This window comes from Haliaeetus leucocephalus, unplaced genomic scaffold (genome assembly GCF_000737465.1).
Source record: "Haliaeetus leucocephalus isolate CR32 unplaced genomic scaffold, Haliaeetus_leucocephalus-4.0 Scaffold636, whole genome shotgun sequence".
Classification (NCBI taxonomy): domain Eukaryota; kingdom Metazoa; phylum Chordata; class Aves; order Accipitriformes; family Accipitridae; genus Haliaeetus; species Haliaeetus leucocephalus.
This window is the reverse complement of record NW_010973072.1, coordinates 1,010,750-1,028,122: the sequence shown is the minus strand read 5'-3', so window position 1 is coordinate 1,028,122 and position 17,373 is coordinate 1,010,750. Positions and strand designations below refer to the sequence as shown.

At 44.5% G+C, this 17,373-nt stretch overlaps 2 protein-coding genes across 2 annotated transcripts in view; both read left to right on the top strand.

The window, feature by feature from the left end:
• GSG1L (GSG1-like) overlaps positions 1–14,384 on the top strand; it is a 56,876-nt gene extending 42,492 nt beyond the window's left edge. The window contains exons 5-7 of the mRNA XM_010578431.1: positions 317–484; positions 7,037–7,104; positions 14,362–14,384. Coding sequence (XP_010576733.1) covers positions 317–484; positions 7,037–7,104; positions 14,362–14,384 — 259 coding nt within the window. The remainder of the gene's footprint in view (positions 1–316; positions 485–7,036; positions 7,105–14,361) is intronic.
• Positions 14,385–14,850: 466 nt separating this feature from the next.
• On the top strand, positions 14,851–16,313 carry LOC104838596. The gene is made up of 2 exons (XM_010578430.1): positions 14,851–14,967; positions 15,484–16,313. Exons 1-2 carry the CDS (start codon positions 14,864–14,866, stop codon positions 15,908–15,910), a joined length of 531 nt encoding a protein of 176 aa, XP_010576732.1. The 5' UTR covers positions 14,851–14,863; the 3' UTR covers positions 15,911–16,313.
• The last annotated feature ends 1,060 nt before the right edge of the window (positions 16,314–17,373 follow it).

Genomic DNA, 17,373 nt, shown 5'->3' with positions numbered 1-17,373 from the left:
CAAGGCTCTGAAACATTTCAAAGGGAAATCAAGAGGTGTTCAACTCTTCTGTCAGTGTGCACCGTGTGTTCACATTAGCACTCTGCCACATGGTTCTCCATGGGATGAAAGTCATGCCCAGCCCCTAGCCCAGCGTCCTGCCTGCATGCCTGAGCGTGTGCCAACAGGTCATTTGAGGTAAGATGAGGAGAATGGGTTTGTCACCACTGACTTACCTGCCTAGTCACATCCTGTGTATGTGTGTCTCTTGGCGTCAGAAATATAACATGAGCTGCTGTCTTAACCCAGCTCTGTCTGCTGGTTTCTCTCTCCACAGTCTGGCATGGGGCTCTTTCACCTGCTGCATGGCGGCCTCCGTTACTACCTTGAACTCTTACACTAAGACTGTCATTGAGTTCAGACACAAGCGCAAAATCTTTGAGCAGGGCTTTCGAGAAGAGCAGAACTTCCTAGACCAGGAAGCCATCAAGTACTTCAGAGAAAGGTCAGTGCAGTCAGTCGCTCGATCAGTGGAGGATTTCATGGACTCTGCTAGTCTCAGAAAATCCAGGCTCTCACCCTTTTCAGCGCATGTGGGTGACGTTTCTGAGATACTTGGAGAAGATGTGTGTTAAAAACAAACACAAAAGATCCTCCTTGATCTGTTTTTTTCTTAAATTTTGTGATGTCCCAGTGCCTGCCTTTTCTCATATACTCATTAAATACAAAACTCACAAGTCCTTACAGTATGCATCTGATCCATAGCAATTCATAAAAGCTATGCTGCCAATGCAAGCCAATATTCCCTCTCTGGAAAGGTAAAACTGTGGCAATATAACAAATGTTACAGCCATCCTTTCTCAGCACATGTAATAGGCACCTCCTAATAACCCTAATGGCTGCTGAGACATTTTCCAGCCACCGCTAGGCCACTTTGGAGTTGCCATCTTCCATAGTCACACGCCTCCAACCCATCCTAGGCTCCTCCACACAACCCATCCTCCTGAGCTCCTCCACACAAATACAGCGCATACATTATATGCACTGCAGGAACATCCACACAGTGCCACCCACACTGCTACCAGGGTCTTAGATGGACTCTAAGAAGTCCTGTGTGAGCCCTGAAGGCCCAGAGAGGCTCCTTCACCCTGCCCCTCGGCGCACACTGCCCACCTGCCACACCGCTGACCCCATGCACTCTTAGCTGGCCCATGAGGCTGCACTGGGATACTTGCCACCCTCATTCTTTCGTGAGAAGGTTAAGGCTTTGCTTAAAATCGCAGAATGTGAAGAACACACAAATATTGACCTCGCACAGCAGGGAAGGTGTGATGGACTCCATTGGGGTACCTTTGCGGAATGAGGAGCTGATAAGTACAGAGAATCCTCACCGAAAGCCTATTGTTGGAAATAATGTAAAGATATTTTGGGGGCAGAAAACATAAGGACGATTCATTCTTGTTCTTCTGACCAATGTGGCAGTTTCTCAGTGATAGAAGAGAGTTGTTGGGAAGCTCTGGAAATGATCAGACACTTCAGTATCAAAGTGAGGAGCTCTACTGAGCAGGAGGAACTAGAGAACTTCCATGTTTATTACTTTGCTTCGGTTACCCAACCTTAACTAACAGTCTCTGTTTTTACAGTTATTCTTCTGCCAACTTCCAAGTTATCACTCCACCTTTCAGACAGTCTGGAAGGATGAGAGAAATGATTCAAACAACCATGACTTTCCTAATTTTGCATTTAGACATGACAGTGAATTTTAAAATATACTATGTGTGAGAAAAAAAAACAACCCAAACACAGTGAAGAGGAAATGGTCAGCATGTGCCTCAGGAGAAATCAACACTCAGTGAGGGAAAACAGTCAGCTGAGGGAAAGCAGTCAGCCGAATTAATGAAGTGAGAATTGCAGATGAGAGACCAGCAGAACTGTAAGCAACTGAGCGTGTTATGTTACACTGGGAAATGCTAAGGAAACTACGCACCACTGCGCCCCTTTCTGGAACCCTAAATAGTAAAAAACGTTAATGGCATAGAGGACAGTTATCCTCTTTATCTCACACAGGTATTGTGCAGTTTGATTTTGATTCCTCTTGCACTCACCATATTACACAACCTCTCCCCCTCTCCCCCCCCCCTTTTTATATACATGTAAATCAATACCACATAACATTTTACAATCAAATCCATGTTGGACTAGTTGTAATCTGAGAGACCTTCACCTCAACATGCTAGATAGGTGAAGGGCCCCAAGGAATGACAAAAAGCCAAATGCAGCATCAAGGCTTTTTCAGGTCTCTTGGAAGGAAAGTCAGAACTTACCTACCCAACTAGCAGGGTATTTAACACACATATGCCCAAGGCAAGTGACAAGTCCCACCTTGGCCAGTACAAACCAATGTGGTTTTTAACTCTTATTTTATATGTATCGTTCAAAACAAGCTCCATACTAGGCAACATGCATATAGAACAGCCTGTTCCCTGTGACTGCTCTGTATACTGGTCAGAGCCGCCCTGACGAGTATACAGAGACAATGCTTCATCTCTACCACTTGCTTTATGACTGGACCGAATATTTTGTTCTGTCCTTCCAGCTTCCTTGCTCATTTTAAATTTGTGTGAACAATTCACTTGTCGGTCACATCCTCCAAGCCCCTCCACACACACTTGGCAAGCACAGCTCAAGCATGTGGTGTTCCCAAACTTCATGATTATGACTTTCTTTTTTTATATCACATTATTTTAATTGTTGTATCTGAATACCTAATAAGAAGCCCAGAGACAGTGTTACCATGGGATCATTCCAGAGATTTAAAGCTTTGCAGCATTACATCCTTTTTTTTTTTTTAGGTTAGCATATTCATGATCAGCATCACTACTGTAACTTGGGAATACTCGGACACTGCCCGGGGTCCAAGGGTCATCAATTAGCAACACGATGTTGCTACATGCTGTGAGTGCCAGCAGTCCCAGCAAGCACACAACTTTCCCTGGCTCCAATCTTCCTTTGCACAAATAGAAAATGACTTAAATCCTCTTTCCTTCCTGTGCATATACCCAGGGATACTTCACATTCCCTCCTACTCCTACACCTCCATGTTCCTTTTCATACCTCATAAATAAAACCCTCCAGCCTTTCTTCCTTCCAGTTCCTTTGTACATATCACTACCCTCTTTTCATGTTCCTTTGCCTCAGTACACATCCAGCACCCACTGTACGCACACATCCAGCCTCTGTGTTGACTAGACTTCATGCAATAGGCAGTTTTCTAAGAGCAATAAATTTCTAGTGAAAGTTAAAGCTTAATCATTATTCCCAACAGCTGCACTTTATCTTCTGGGAGACAGGGAAGAAAAGCATCAGCCCCATTTTGCCTGATAAAAGTTTTTTGTTGGAATATTCTTCTACAGGCCCCTGCTCCCAGAGAAGAAACTTGCTTTATGAAAAATACTGACAGTAAAATACCACTAATCTTGCAAGTACTTTGTCGAACACAATATCATTGTACTTCACTTAATTTTAATCGCATGTAACTGCATGTAAGAACAGAAGATTTACTGGAGACGTATTAGATGAAAGAGCTGAAATGCTCTCTTGAGAGCTCCCAGTTCAAGAAGTGTGCACCACATTCACCACCCAGTGCAGGAGATGCAGGGGATAAGCCACATCAACGCACGGCTTGCTGTCCTGACCCCCTCCTTCTCCATCGGCTCACCCCATCCCCTCCCCTAGCATGTCAGCCTTGCACGGTCTGCCTAACTGCTGCTTGTTAACTCCTGTCTCTGCATCCTAAGAACTGCCTCAGCTGTGAAGAACATAGGAAAGACCTTTAAAATGACACGAATATATGTGTACTCCCCAAATGCTGCTCCACAGCCTGGTTTGATTCCACCTTAAATGGCGCTTATAGTTATGCAGCCTAAGTCCACACATAAGCACAACCAAGTCGCAAACAGACAGCTTACACAGAGGGAACCAAATTCTCCAACTACCTGCAACTGCAAAGACACAGACTTTGCCTCTCAACAGCTAAGCATCTTACTGTTTCTATCACTGGGGAAACTTTTAAACAGCTGCTGAAAAATCAAAGATTCATGGTGTTACATTCAACAATTATTTCCTTCCCAGGCCTGGGATACTTTGAAAAGTCCAGACAAAATAGTCTCTGTAGGTCACACCATAAAATCAAAAGATATTATAGCTCTTCAGATAGAAAAGATATGATAGTTCTTAGAGTTACTCTAAGGAGAAAAGGTAAATGATACAGGCTTGGAGGTATTATTCATATATTAAGTGTTCTAAAAAATTATCAGTAGAATTATCTGCAACATGTCAGCTTTCAGTCTTTGCCCTATTATTGATTGTCCTCCCTTTTTCTCTGGTTTTCCTTTGAACTGAATATTTGTCTACATCTTTTGCTTATCTTTTAAAATATTTTAGGTTTTTAGGTGTCAATTACTAATAAGTATCTCCCTTCCTTCCCTCTCAATTTCCCTTTCTTCTCTGTTTCATATGAATACTCTTGCCCCTTTGATCTTGAGCATGGTCAATTGTCTACAGTTCACACCAGCTAGCAGAGGAGGAACCCTCTATATACCTTTCTGCTTCCTTTGCTCTGAGGATTCTTACAGATAAGTCAAAGGGACAGGGTTTCTTTGTTATCTCCTATATAGTCTGATATGCTATATGTGACAGTCAGCTGAAGGACTGTCAATGTGCCAGGATCTTCTCCTCTTCCACTGCCCAGCTATTTGGCTTCTGTAATGCCCTGCAGCACACAGATAGCAGCTCCAGGACTGCTGTCCTTTTGCTACTGCCTGCTGCCACGGAGAAGTAGCTGCTCCACAGTGGGGTCATGCCATGACATCCCACATTTTCCTCCCTACCCTGCACAAGTGTACCTGTAAGGCCATAAGAAAATGAGACCCACAAGCAGGGGCCTGGGGTAACCCTTCCAGTGCAGCACTAACTTCAGTGCACCCAGACTATCAAATCTAATAAATGCGCACCCATCTAGTTTGGGGGTTCTAAAAAGGCAGTGAAAGGAAGGCAAGATGGAAATTGGTAGCAGACGTAGCAGTTTAGCAGCTTTGCCCATATGACTGTGTAATAATTAGGACGCACTCACAAGAATTGCGCTCATTTAGACCAACTGGCTACACCGATACTATAGTCACATCCATTCAGGCAAGGGACAGTGCAGCTAGGTTATTCACATTGAATGTTTTTCCCAAGTTTGTCCCCAGTTTCTTGCCTTCTTTTTTCATGTATTAAAAAATCCCCTTGCAGCCACTCCCCATCACCTTTCCTTGCTCCCAGAACTCTGGTGGACTTTGCTTTCAGGTAAAGAACAAAAACTTTCCTCTCTGCTTCTTTGGTATGCTGGAGGAAAGGCAGAAAGTGTTGGTGGGGCAGATGGAGACCCTAGGGCAATAGTCACCACTGCCAGAACAAGGATGGTTGTAGCTACGGGGAGGAAGATCTGGGGCAAAGGAACATAGAGGCTTGGGGTGAGAGTATGTGAGTATTGGAGCCTGGGGTCAGGGATAAGGGGTCTGAAAGGGTGGAAATCAAATGCAGGTAAGATCCTTGTGGACAGCTAGTCACTGCCTTGAGCAAGGAATAAAAAGTTAGTGAAGTGATACAAGAAAACTTGAATTCCCCATTGCTCTCTGTTACTGTTGACAAGAGGAGAAAGAGTAGCAGCTTTTGGAAATGCATCCATGCCTGGTCAGGCTGTGTGAGGGGCAGGGGTGTTGAGTCCCATTGGAACTGAAGCCACTGCAGACTGGGGTAAGAAGGTTAGCCCACCCCGGCACCAGTGGGAGAGGGGACCCTAGAGATCAGCATAGCCTTGTCTCCAGTCTGATATCCAGCCTTTTGCTTGCTGTGAAGCAAATCTCACTTATTAGATGCTGTTAAACCAACAAACAAATTCAGCAAGTAAATCTGGAAGATTCAGCCTTCCACAGTTCACTCATCCATAGCACAACATTTGCCAACTTGCAGCTGTCCGTCAACACCCATTTGTAGTATTGCAGCTGATTTCACAACATTTTTCTTGCTGACTGAGCCCTTACTCTGATCTGCAAAACCAACCCAACATCAGGCAGATGCTACTGGTGAAATTCTAGAGTGAACTGAGTTCAAACTGCCATTGATACCAGTGCAGACAAAACGTCTCTGCAGGGATAGAAAATGCAGGTTTGAAGTGCTAGGAGCAGTCTGAAACAGACAGCGGGACCAAAGCTATTGCAGAGATAATAAATCAGGACCATTCCCAACCTTTTGAGAATCAGAACTTTTCAAATCACCATTCACATATGCTATTTGTTCCTTTTTTGTACATTTCTCTAATGCATCTTACATCTTGCTTTCTCTAACTCCATTGTACTCATATAAGATGTTGTGCAGATCATATCAACGCTTTCCAAAGACATGCCAACCTTTTGCTCTGATTTCCTCCTTGGTCACCTAAATATCTGAACAGGTTTAAGCTACTGACCTACCATACTTCCCATTTACAGAGTCAGTATCTTTTCACATGGACATCTATAAGAATTTCCAATCTGACTATTCACCTTTCATTAGCACACAGGGATGAGTGTAACGTTCTGCCTTGGATTTATTCTGTACTTTATTCTGCAACACAGGAAGGTTTATCCGCAGAGCTGTTCCTTCTGGAAAATTACATGGACTGGCAGTTAAATGGTGTAGCACTAGCAACATACCCACTTCCAACACACACGTACTGTACAATGCTGTTAGTCCCCGACGCTTAGATTCATCCTGAAGAGTGAAAGAGTGGGAGAGATGCAGCCCTGAGCCCCTCATTTCTATTCCCCATGGCCTCTTTACATGAGCTTTCCCCTGAAAGCCAATGGAACCGAGTCCTTCCTGAGACCATTATGATCTCCATAATGGGCCTGGCTGGCTATAGAGGGAGGAGCCCAGGTATGTTGTACTCCTATTGATTTTGACCCTTCCATTTCTGTACATTTGGGAGCAGCCTTTGTTTCTGTTAAAGGTGCTACTTCTATATTCTCTTTTCCAGGACTGAGGAGGAGAGGGCTGAGGCTGGGGACCTGAGGTTACAGTGCCTCCATAGCTGCTCCCCAAATAGTAAGTGACCATGGCTCGAATATATCCGACACACAATGGCTTGTACTGTCCCCACGCCGGCTCCTTGGGGTTAAGAATAAGGTTTGGAGTAGGAAGCTGTGGAAATAGAGGTTTGTAACTTTCCCAGACAGTGTTGCCCAAATGATAATCAACTCGCATATGAACAGTAAAAAATTCTCCAGGATTCAATTTAGGATGTGCACATATCCTATAATTTTATGTTATCTCAAGAAGCTGTGACTTCATAGTAGTTTAAAAATATGCTCTAATTTACACCTGTATAACTTTCATTATCACTACCTTTTTTCATCTATATTTATCACCAATTCATGATGATGCATGCTATTGAATATAAAAATGATTGAAAGCAGTTTCGGTAGACAATAATGTTAGCATAATTAATGCCATTTCTTGCACTTACTTACTCAGAAAATTGCTATGCTTTTATTCAGTGCTTGCAAAAATTCTTATTTTAAGCTATGGGAATCAGTGGTTCAATGTACAGAGCAATATTGGAGCATGGCTCCTGCCCTGCTCTGAATACTATACTTTTCCTTTACTCTCCAGGAAAGATGTGTGCCGTTTCATGCATCTATTTCCTTGCAAAGAAAGCAAATGATTCTTCAGTCAGCAGGAGGGAGACTTGGGAAAGCGACTTGCTGACTCTGCGCTATTAAATTTTGGAAACCTCATAGCATTTTGCTGCCTCTGTCTTGCTGAGATGCATGTCTCAGCCACATACTTATTGAAGCTTGATGTCCATAAACCTAATAATTGAGGGTCCTGATCCCCCATCAGACCTGCTGGAACAGCTCTCCAGTCCCATGTCACTGCAGGTGGTCTCCTCACAGGCATGATAGTGCTAGCACTGCTTTCCAGCTCGGTTTGTCATCAGCTCACTTGGTAACTCCTGCTCCTTGAAAATGTCATGTCAGTTATGGACCTTTCCACAGGCAGATCCACATCCTTCATTTTCACAGGCCTGAAAATGTCTATTAGTACAAAATTGATCTGGGTCATATTTCCCAAGAAAATTCCCTACCTGCCAAGCTACTGGCTAGTGCTCAAATGTGCTTATTTCATTATGAAGACTGTCCAAATGTCTTTGTTTCAAAGAACAAATAACAATTCTTGACATTAGGTGTTCTAAGGAATAGAAACAAGGCTCTATTGGTCCTACAGCCAGCCCTGCCCCAGTACTTCAATTTAAAGGACACATAGCTTACCTCCATAGGTGTGCTGACCGTGCTGTAAAAGCAAACTGCAAACAAGAAGTCCGGTATCAGGTTAAAGCACAGTGTCCATTCTTTGATATTGCATCAGTTTCAGCTTCATATCAGTTACCTACTGTAATGAAATCAGATCAATATCAATAAAGTGACATGAGTGAAGTTCTGCTCTCAGTTCACAGTTTACTTATGAATCCAACTTAAGCTTCAGAATCTTTGTTATTCATGCTTATTAGGGAGGAAAAAGCAGTAGTTACTGCTGCTCAGAATGGCACAAAGCCTTACAACCTTCCGATAAAAGTCTCCTTCCTGGAATAAGGCCCATTATGCCATGACTGGCCTGTACCTGATCAGAGGATTCTCCTTAATATTGTTTCTAGCTTCATATACTCCCACTCTTCTTTTTTGTATTACCCATGCAACAGGCTCACGGCCAGCAGAGAATTGTTAATGGCAAGAGAAGGACATGGGAAGTGCTTTGCTAAAGTCAGAGCAGCCGCAAAGGTTTCTCTGGCCCTTTGGTCATCCAGGGGCCTGCCTGCATGAACGAAGAGGGCACATCACCCAGAACAGACCAAAACCTCACCATTGCTCGGTCAACTCACCCCCTGCATTCCACTAGCAGAGTAAATGCCGGCAGATCATTTTGAGCACTTTGAACTCTTCACGCAGAGGTGGTCCTGTACCAGTAGGACACAAGGACGTATCACCAGATGTTATTCTGGCTGCTCGCTTCAACCAGCATTTCATTCCTTGGAGGACTTGTCAGCTGCCCTCACTTAGAAATGCTCTGGGGCTGTTCTAATTTGAACCAAACAGCATATAAGGAATACTCACTCTTCCTCAGACATCAGGCTTTTTTCTGTCTTTCCACAAAGACAAAACAGGTCATCTGGTCCTTGTTGTGAGGCAAAGATTTGGGGGGAGTGTCACTGTAAAGTGAAACGCTAAAAACTTTAAATAAAAGAACAAGACTGAGCAGTTGTAGAAGACAAACACCAGCTGGCCAGGTGATTTTAGAAAAGAGAATATTAAAGGTTTGTGAGCAGCCCAGGTCACTGAGAGAGCACAGGTAGCACAAAGGGCCTTATGCCAGGCCGGGACCAGGGGAGGTTCCTCTGTTGGCGAGACTAAGCTATCCATTTTGACAAGTGGCCTGAAATTATAAATTTAATCAGAAGGTTGATTCCAGAGGAGTCTTGATCGGGGCAATACAATATTCATTCTTGATAATTCTGTATTAAACCATTTAATGTTCATCACTAAACTATAATTTTCCTTTAAAAGGGTTTAAACTTGCCTGAGCTGGGCTAAGAACAGCATCAGGGAGCTCTAGCTATAAATTGGCATCCTCTGCTCTCACCAAGCTACCTTCCTGTGCAAACATATGGCGCTGGTCCCTATACATCTAATATCCCCAGTCATGTTTTGTTCATACCAAACTTGGCATTTCCATTGCAAAGTTCTAAACACTCTTAATAGTCTATTTGCTCTCATTTTTTACTTTGGAGGTCTCAACTTTTTCTTTCAGAAGTGCAGGGCTGGGAGATCTCAATGCACCAGTTGTGCACAGTCACTACACAAAGACAATAGAAGTTTCACATCAGGATTTCTTTTGTTATTGCAGTTATCACCAAGAAATGCTCACTGTTATTAGGCTCCAGAGCAGTTTACCTGATTTCAGACATCTATATGTCCATGCCACTTCCACCTTCTCCTCCAGTCTTCTCCCACCACTAGGCATTAATATTATGAGCCTGCTGCTTCGATCAATGTGCCTGGGACCCCCAGGGCAGATGGGAGAGGTATGGATGATAGATGTAGAACAAGGGGTAAGAGAGAGGTGGGAGAAATGTCACAAAGGACAAGGAGGGACAGGTATGGTGGCAAAGCTAAAGAGGAGACAGATAGCTCAGAAAAGCCAAGAGCTGAGCAGGAAACAGCATATACTTACTGTCTGTGGCTAAAAGCCTTGGTTGTTGTTTGAGGCAGATAAAACCAGGGTCCAGGATACCAGCTTTTCTCATAGAAAACTGAAAGACTATTCAAAATGAATTTAGCATTAAAAAAATAATATAGTCACTGTTTTGGCAGTGTGGGCATTTTAGGAGGTCCACCTGACAAAGAGGAGGCCTTCAAAAAAAAAAATTTATTCTCCTATCATCACCCTGCAGGCATTTCCTCTGGGTCCATCCCACAGCTCTTCTACCATCCTCCCACCCCTGGCTGTCTACAGTAAGATGTATGCAACCTCAGTGCTTCACTGTAAAGCACGTTGTCATTTTTTTCTATTCAAACAAGATCATCAGAAGAACTCTAGATTTAAAACATGCTGGAAATTATTCATAAAAAAAAGAATATCCACTGTTTTTAATTGGTCTCAAGTGCCACAGAAGGGAAGTGGTGCTGGATTTGCAGGCAACTTTCAAATGTCTCTATATTCAGTGCTACAAAAAGTCTATTGCACAAGCTCAGCTGGAGAGGGCAAGGCACAGACGGCAGACAAGGTCACTCTGACAACGGGGAACATGCTTTATATGCTGAGCAGCACGGGGCTGGAAGGAGGCAGACAACAAGGGCTTGACGCATTTGAAGTGTCGCTCAAAGTTGAGTCAAGGTTTCTCCTTGTGGAGGTACCTGACAGCTGCAATCACCTTCCTATTTCATGTCAGCATTGATTTCAACTCCAGGTCTTGCAATTCTTCCTGTAATTTATTCAGTTCATAGTGATTCACTACATAAAAACAGGTGGAAAAAAAATCCCCTCTGATAAAGCACCATGGTTACAGATCTAAGATCCAGTCTCGCTATATTGAAAGCGATGGGAATTTCATTCCTGTCTTCAGGCAAACCCTTGCCCACTAGGAAACTCCAAAGTTATAGGTCTCAGTTCTTTCCTCATTTATTTCTGCTAAAATCCAGACTGACGTTTTGCTTTAACAAGCTTGAGATTGCTTCTTAAGCGACCAGCACCTCTGCTTCTGAGATAAGCATGGTGATAAAAGTAAATTCAGTCCCATGTTTAGCACTGCAGCCAGTGAAAATTAAAGGGTGGAAAAGAAAAGCAAAATAAAGTGATAGTTCATAATACTTTTTTGTTTCCTCCAGTAGACAGGTGAATTAGAAATGGTTTTTATATAAATCTCAGTGAGATTAGTTATGAAATGTGTTTTCTGCCACTCTTTTAAATTGCATCTTTCAATAAATGTTCCATCTCCTACAGCTAATCCTGGATTTATGCAAAAAAAACCCCCAAACAAAACCCAAACCACAAAACACCACAAAAAAGCCAACCCTGTCCAACACTGCTAAAGATGTAAAATGAAGTGTTTCAGATTGTATATGCACCCAAATAGCCTTTAGGTTACTCTGCATATTATATTTTCCCCCCAGAAAGTAGGTAGGATTGTTGCTCACTTAATGTTCAGATAGTTTTACACCGCAGATATTTGAGGACATGTACATATATTTTTAACAAAAAAGTTACAACATGCATTTTGATTTTACTTGCCGTAAAATGGGATTTGCTCATCAAAACAAGTTTCCTACACTTTGCTAGAGCAAAAACGATTTCCTGAATGTGGGGTTTTGTAGAGAAGATTAAGGAATGCCTGAGATTTGGCTCTGATTTAAATAACCAGTAATTCTGTGTTCGTTGGGCCAGAAGATCACCCTTTTCCACTCCTCTCAGTCCCAGAGCAGCCCACAAACCAACAGACAGCTCTCGCCCCATCTGCCTGCTCCCCACTGTGTAGGGATGCTCTCCTTCAGCCAGAACCTCTGGCTCTAGAGCCTCACAAGTTTACCAGGTCTTGGAGTCTCTCTGACAAGAAATGAACAATCAATCAGCTTCACCTGTGCCAAATTCCAACTTTCTGAACCCCTCCACAGCATGACCAAACACGCTACAAGCCATCATTCCTTGCTTTCAGGACAGAACAAGAAACAGCAACTCAATTTACAAAGGCAACACAACAAAGATGCCCAGCTCCAGGCTTCCCCTGCTCCCACAGCCCACTCTTCCAAAGGCCTGAGCTTTGGCCAAAGGCCAAAGACTCTGACTTATACCAAGAAGGGGTAGCAATCCATCTGAGCCAGAGGGCTGCAAGGACACTGTTTTTCCTTTAAAAACCTTTTTATTTATGAGGGACTCTCCTGCAACAGGCACTATAAAGTTAGTACAGAAGGGGACAGCCCAGAGGCTCCAGTGGAAGGAAGATGGGACTCAGAGGGGAGAAAAGTGAAAGGACAAAGGGAAACAGGGGGGGTGAAATAAGTTCTTTTCATAGTTAGGCAGAATCACTGACTCGCAGAATAACACAGAGTGGACAGGGCCTCTGGAGGTCTCTAGTCCAGTCCCTTGCTCACAGCATGTCCATTAGACCAGGCTGGATGAGGCTGCTTAGTTCCTTGTCCAGCTGAGTTCTGAATACCTGCAAGGATGGAGATCCCAATACCTCTCTTGGCCTTTGTCCCAGTGTTTGAACACCCTCAGGGTGAAAAAGCTTTTCCTTATATCTAGTTGGCAATTCTTGTCTTCCGCCCCTGTTCAGCCAGTTTATGAAAGCAAGGCACTTCTGGGGAAGGATGCTCCCTCTGACATGTGTGTTCTTGTTTTCTCTGCTGCATTTTATATAACTCATTTTATGCTTCTTTTTTGGCTCTGTTTTTATGCAGTAGCTCTGTTACTGTCTGCTTTTCCAATTATAAAAGCTCTAAATTTGATTTAAACCTGATAATTATTCTGTGATCTAGCAAAGGCCTTAATTAAACCTATTGAAGCCAATAGGTGTGAGGCATGCTCATTAGGACCTTAAAAATTTGGTGTTTAATTGCATCCAGCACTGAGAAAGGTGTAGGGAGGTGGAAAAGTGAATATGTAGCTAATTCAAGCCACCGGTACTAACAGGCCAGGACTTCATGCACTAGAACTCATATAACCCATCCAGACCAGGATTCTCTGCTGTCTTCCACCACAAGAGGAATATTAACATACCAGATGCACAAGAATACTCAGTTGGTCACTGGTATTGCTACAAAAGTTTGTCATGTCCTTTGGCTGTTAGAAATCCTGAATCATGATCTGCACAGTGCGTGTGTTTCTGTTCCCCTTCAAGGTCAAGGCGTTTCTAACTGCATCCACTACCCATCAGGACAACTCCAGTCTACAGGGGTACATCTTCCTCTCTTGCCATCAGTCTTGCCAAACTAAGCAAAATTTAGCCATAAAAAGCATTGGGATCTCTCCCGCCCGGCAGCAGCCAGCAGAAAAGTACAGGAAACAACATTTGGGAGGGGTAGTCTGGTATCCCCTGCAGCTGGCATTTCAGCCACCTAAAATAGCTGGTCAGCCCTGTACACAGTCTATAGCTTTGGGGAGGGAAGAAAAGTCCTTAACACACCGTGCTGTATAAAAGAAATGTCCTATAATACCACCACAGGAACAACGATGTCATTCTGTGCTGCCCTTCTGGTTTTATCTTGCCTGTTTATTTATCCCCTAATTCACTGGGTAACCGTGCAGAGCTACCAGGAGATTAATGTGTGGGGCTCCAGGGTGAAGGCAGGTCTTCACACTTTGCGGGGATGATCAAGGGCAGGTCCTGTGGCAACCTGCAAGCCAGGCGTTATCCTTTTGTGTTCTGACTGGAATTTGTCACAGTCAGTATGTCAGTAGCTTTCTTCCCTTCCTGTCCTTCCCCAGCAGCAAATCCTTGGTTCTTGCAGAGGTGTATGACTTTTCGGAAGGAGAACACTGACACGCCAGTGGTTATCACACTGATGATAGCTGACGAATGCTTAGTTGGCACCAGGGAGGAACTGGTGCTGAATTTATGTGCCTTATTCTCAAACACTTGTTCTTGGTCATGAGAAGCAGAGGGTTTTACACAGACACGAGAAGCGAATCAGCCTATGGGGAAATACAGTTATGGGAAACAGGCTTAAAATGGTCCCAAAATACGGCCTAAAAATGTCTTATAAGCCTTTAGCCCAGTCCAGAGGAAAAAGTGTGTTTGTCTTTCTTTAGGGCTTCACAACACCCAGCTCTAAATGTCACTAGCACGCAGAGGAACAGGAGTGACCATAATGCTCAGAAAATACCCCCATTCGCTACGTCAAGCTCTTCCAGTGACACATCAAGCAGCTCTTCACTTTCATCAGAACCAACCAGCCAGATCTCCATGGTTCAGGATCAAACCCTGCTGGACATCGCCTCCATCACTAGATTGGCCCCGGGAGAATCACCAAACCCTCAACCATTTGAGCAAAGGGATAAAAATTTAGCAATATCGTGTTCCAGCCCACTCGGAGCAAGGACTATTCCAGCTTCTTGCCCAGCCAGCCCCAGGCTCAGTCTAACACCCAGCTCAGCCAAGCCACAGCAATACTCTGACTCCTCTCCGGTCAGTCCAGGGATCAATGCAACTTCCTTCTACACCTTTTGTCCTCACACAGCACAAAACATACAAGCTTCAGCATCAGATCACACACTGACCCCAACCAGGAAAAGCACAAGGCCTCCAGCAACAATGACTCCTGAAGATAGTTCCAAGTCTCCTGGCTATTCTAAAACTGGATTAAAGAATACAGGAAAGGGTTTTGAATCAGATCTGGAAGATCCTGATCATGAAAGGTACGTATCCAGACCATACACATGTTTATGTCCTCAAATGACTCAACTTGGTATAGGGTCATTAAGAGCCCCTGATAAAAAAAAAAATTAAATATCTTTTGTGATTTAGGTATTCCCAGTGTTTGTTTTCCAGTAACTACTCTGTGCTCCCACTAAACCTATTATCCAAGAAGCAAAATACCATATTTTCCATACATTCATTTAGCTCTCCAGACCTGATTACAGACCATCCCTGGGCCAGGTTGTCAACCTCAGCTCCTCCAACAGAGCACAGTTTTAAGGTGCCGCATTTCCTTCCAAATGAGAAAGCACATCTCTCCCTATACTAGCAGAGGGAAACTCTGCTGTTAGGATGAAGCCTGAGAACTAAGAGCTGGGGATGGTATTCAGTGACATGGCTGGTATCTCCCTTCTCAAACCTCAGGCTCTGTGGTCCGACCCCAGGCAAGCTGGGTTGATTTCACTCCTCTGAGCCTCTGAACTCCATACTGTGTCTGCCACTTCTTTCCTTGGCAGGATATTTGTAACTGCGAAGGAATTCCAAGCCATGGAGAAAGAACTAGAGGATGTAAAAGAAGAACTGAAATGCCTGAAGTGGAAAGTGAGACACATTGGTGAGACTGTGCAGCCCTTGGCCGAAGACAGCAAGCGTTACAACGGCTATACCCTGACGGAGCTCAAGGCAATGGTGCAGTTTGAAGACGACCCTTACAAGGCTGCACACAAGATCCTAACCGCGCTCTTCAGCGATGTCTACTTGCTACAGCACTCAGTCACTGAACAGGCCTGCAACTCCCGATCTCTGCCCAAGCCCAAAATAGACCCAGAGCTGTACACGGTGTACTGTGACATTCTGAAAAGCATATTCCCTGGAATTAGCAGCCAGACCTTGAGGGAAGAGACACAACACGTGCAGAAAAGCAACCAGAAAGAAGTGCAATAACACCAGAGCCCACAAGATGTTCTGCAAAGTGAGAAGTCTCCAGTGATTTTAGAGGGCTGAACTGTGGTACGTACCGTTGGTTGAGTCTATCCCTTTTAGGTGTGAATCATCTGTAAAGATATTGGTGAGCTCTGAGCCCTTCATGCCACTTGCCCAGTGAGACAGGGTGGGAAGGCATTCTGCATCCTTCCCACATTTTAGAAAAAAATTGCCCCTTTAATGTCTCTTTCAATCTATGGACATTTCTTTGTTTCCAGCAACTACAAATGCTGACAAAAGAATCCAGAGAAGGCATTGTATGTCCAAGCAAGGGCCTTTTCCCAGCCCCAAACAGACCAACCAACCAGCATCTGGGTAGTTTCTATTTTCTAGAGTATATCATTCATTAAATGACATTACTTGTTAGAAATTTGTGCCTGTTCTTTTCTTTTCTTTTTTTGTCTAAAAATGCTTTGCACATCAATCAACAATCATAACTTGAACACGCACTGGGATGAGACCCAGGCAGCAAACCACCCTCCTCCGTCCATCTGTACCCTGGGTTGCACGGGCAGAAAACCAGGGCAGCGAGGTCAGCAGCTGCAGTGCGCCCCAGCAGGTCTCCACTCTGGGTAACTGGGGGCCAGGGCGTAAGGGTGTACAATATGCCCTTAAATCACCAAGGCACCAGTGAAACAGAGAGAGGTCTGTGACCTCCACCTCTCCAGCCTCTGATGACCGAGCTGACAGCCCAGCTCACACGTGTCACCAGCTGTGCTCTGCCTTCCCAGGCAGCGCTGCTGAAAGGCTGGGCCCTTGCGAAGGTCTCACGAGGCGACCGCTGCTGTGGGGCCTGCCCCAAGGGAAGGGGGCTGCTGGTCATGGAGGACACACAGGAAAATGGCCCTGGGGCCCCTTCCTCCCCGTCTGGGAGCCAGCAAAGCGCAGCGGATGAACAACAGCTTGTCCATCAGGTTCTGCTCACAGGGCTGGCCTTGCAGCCCGCTTTGCAATGACCTGGTGAAGGTGGAGGGGTGGAGGGATGTCCTTGTGCCGTTTCACTCAGGACCACTGGAATATACTGCTTCCCTACCCTCCTGGTTCACGCACCCCCTTTCAGAGAGTCATTGACGCTTCTTGGAAACAGCCGCTTCCCTGGTCTCAAGGTGACAAATACATCAAAACCCAGAACATGCCTGTCCCGCACACTGCTGCTGCTCCCTGCCAGGCCACTGAGGATGGCCAGATGAGCAAAGGGTAACCTGTGAGTTCAGTCTACCTTTCCCTCTGCTGGGATATAATCCACTTCTTAAGCTTATTCCAAAAACAACAGGGAGGAGAAGAATAAAAACAATTTAAAAAAAAATAAAAGCAGATCATTCCTCCGCAGCTCCAGACATCTTCGGAGATGGGAGGGGGAAGTATGCTCCAAGGACACGCTGTGTACCTTCTGCGCTCTTCTGCACAAGGGTATTCTGACGTTT

What these genes read in the sequence shown, in the direction of transcription:
- LOC104838596 (XM_010578430.1), top strand. Translation starts at nt 14,864, where the DNA reads ATGACTCCTGAAGATAGTTCCAAGTCTCCTGGCTATTCTAAAACTGGA. An exon ending in GAAGATCCTGATCATGAAAG is followed by an intron (nt 14,968 to 15,483) that starts GTACGTATCCAG and finishes TTTCCTTGGCAG; the next exon opens with GATATTTGTAACTGCGAAGG.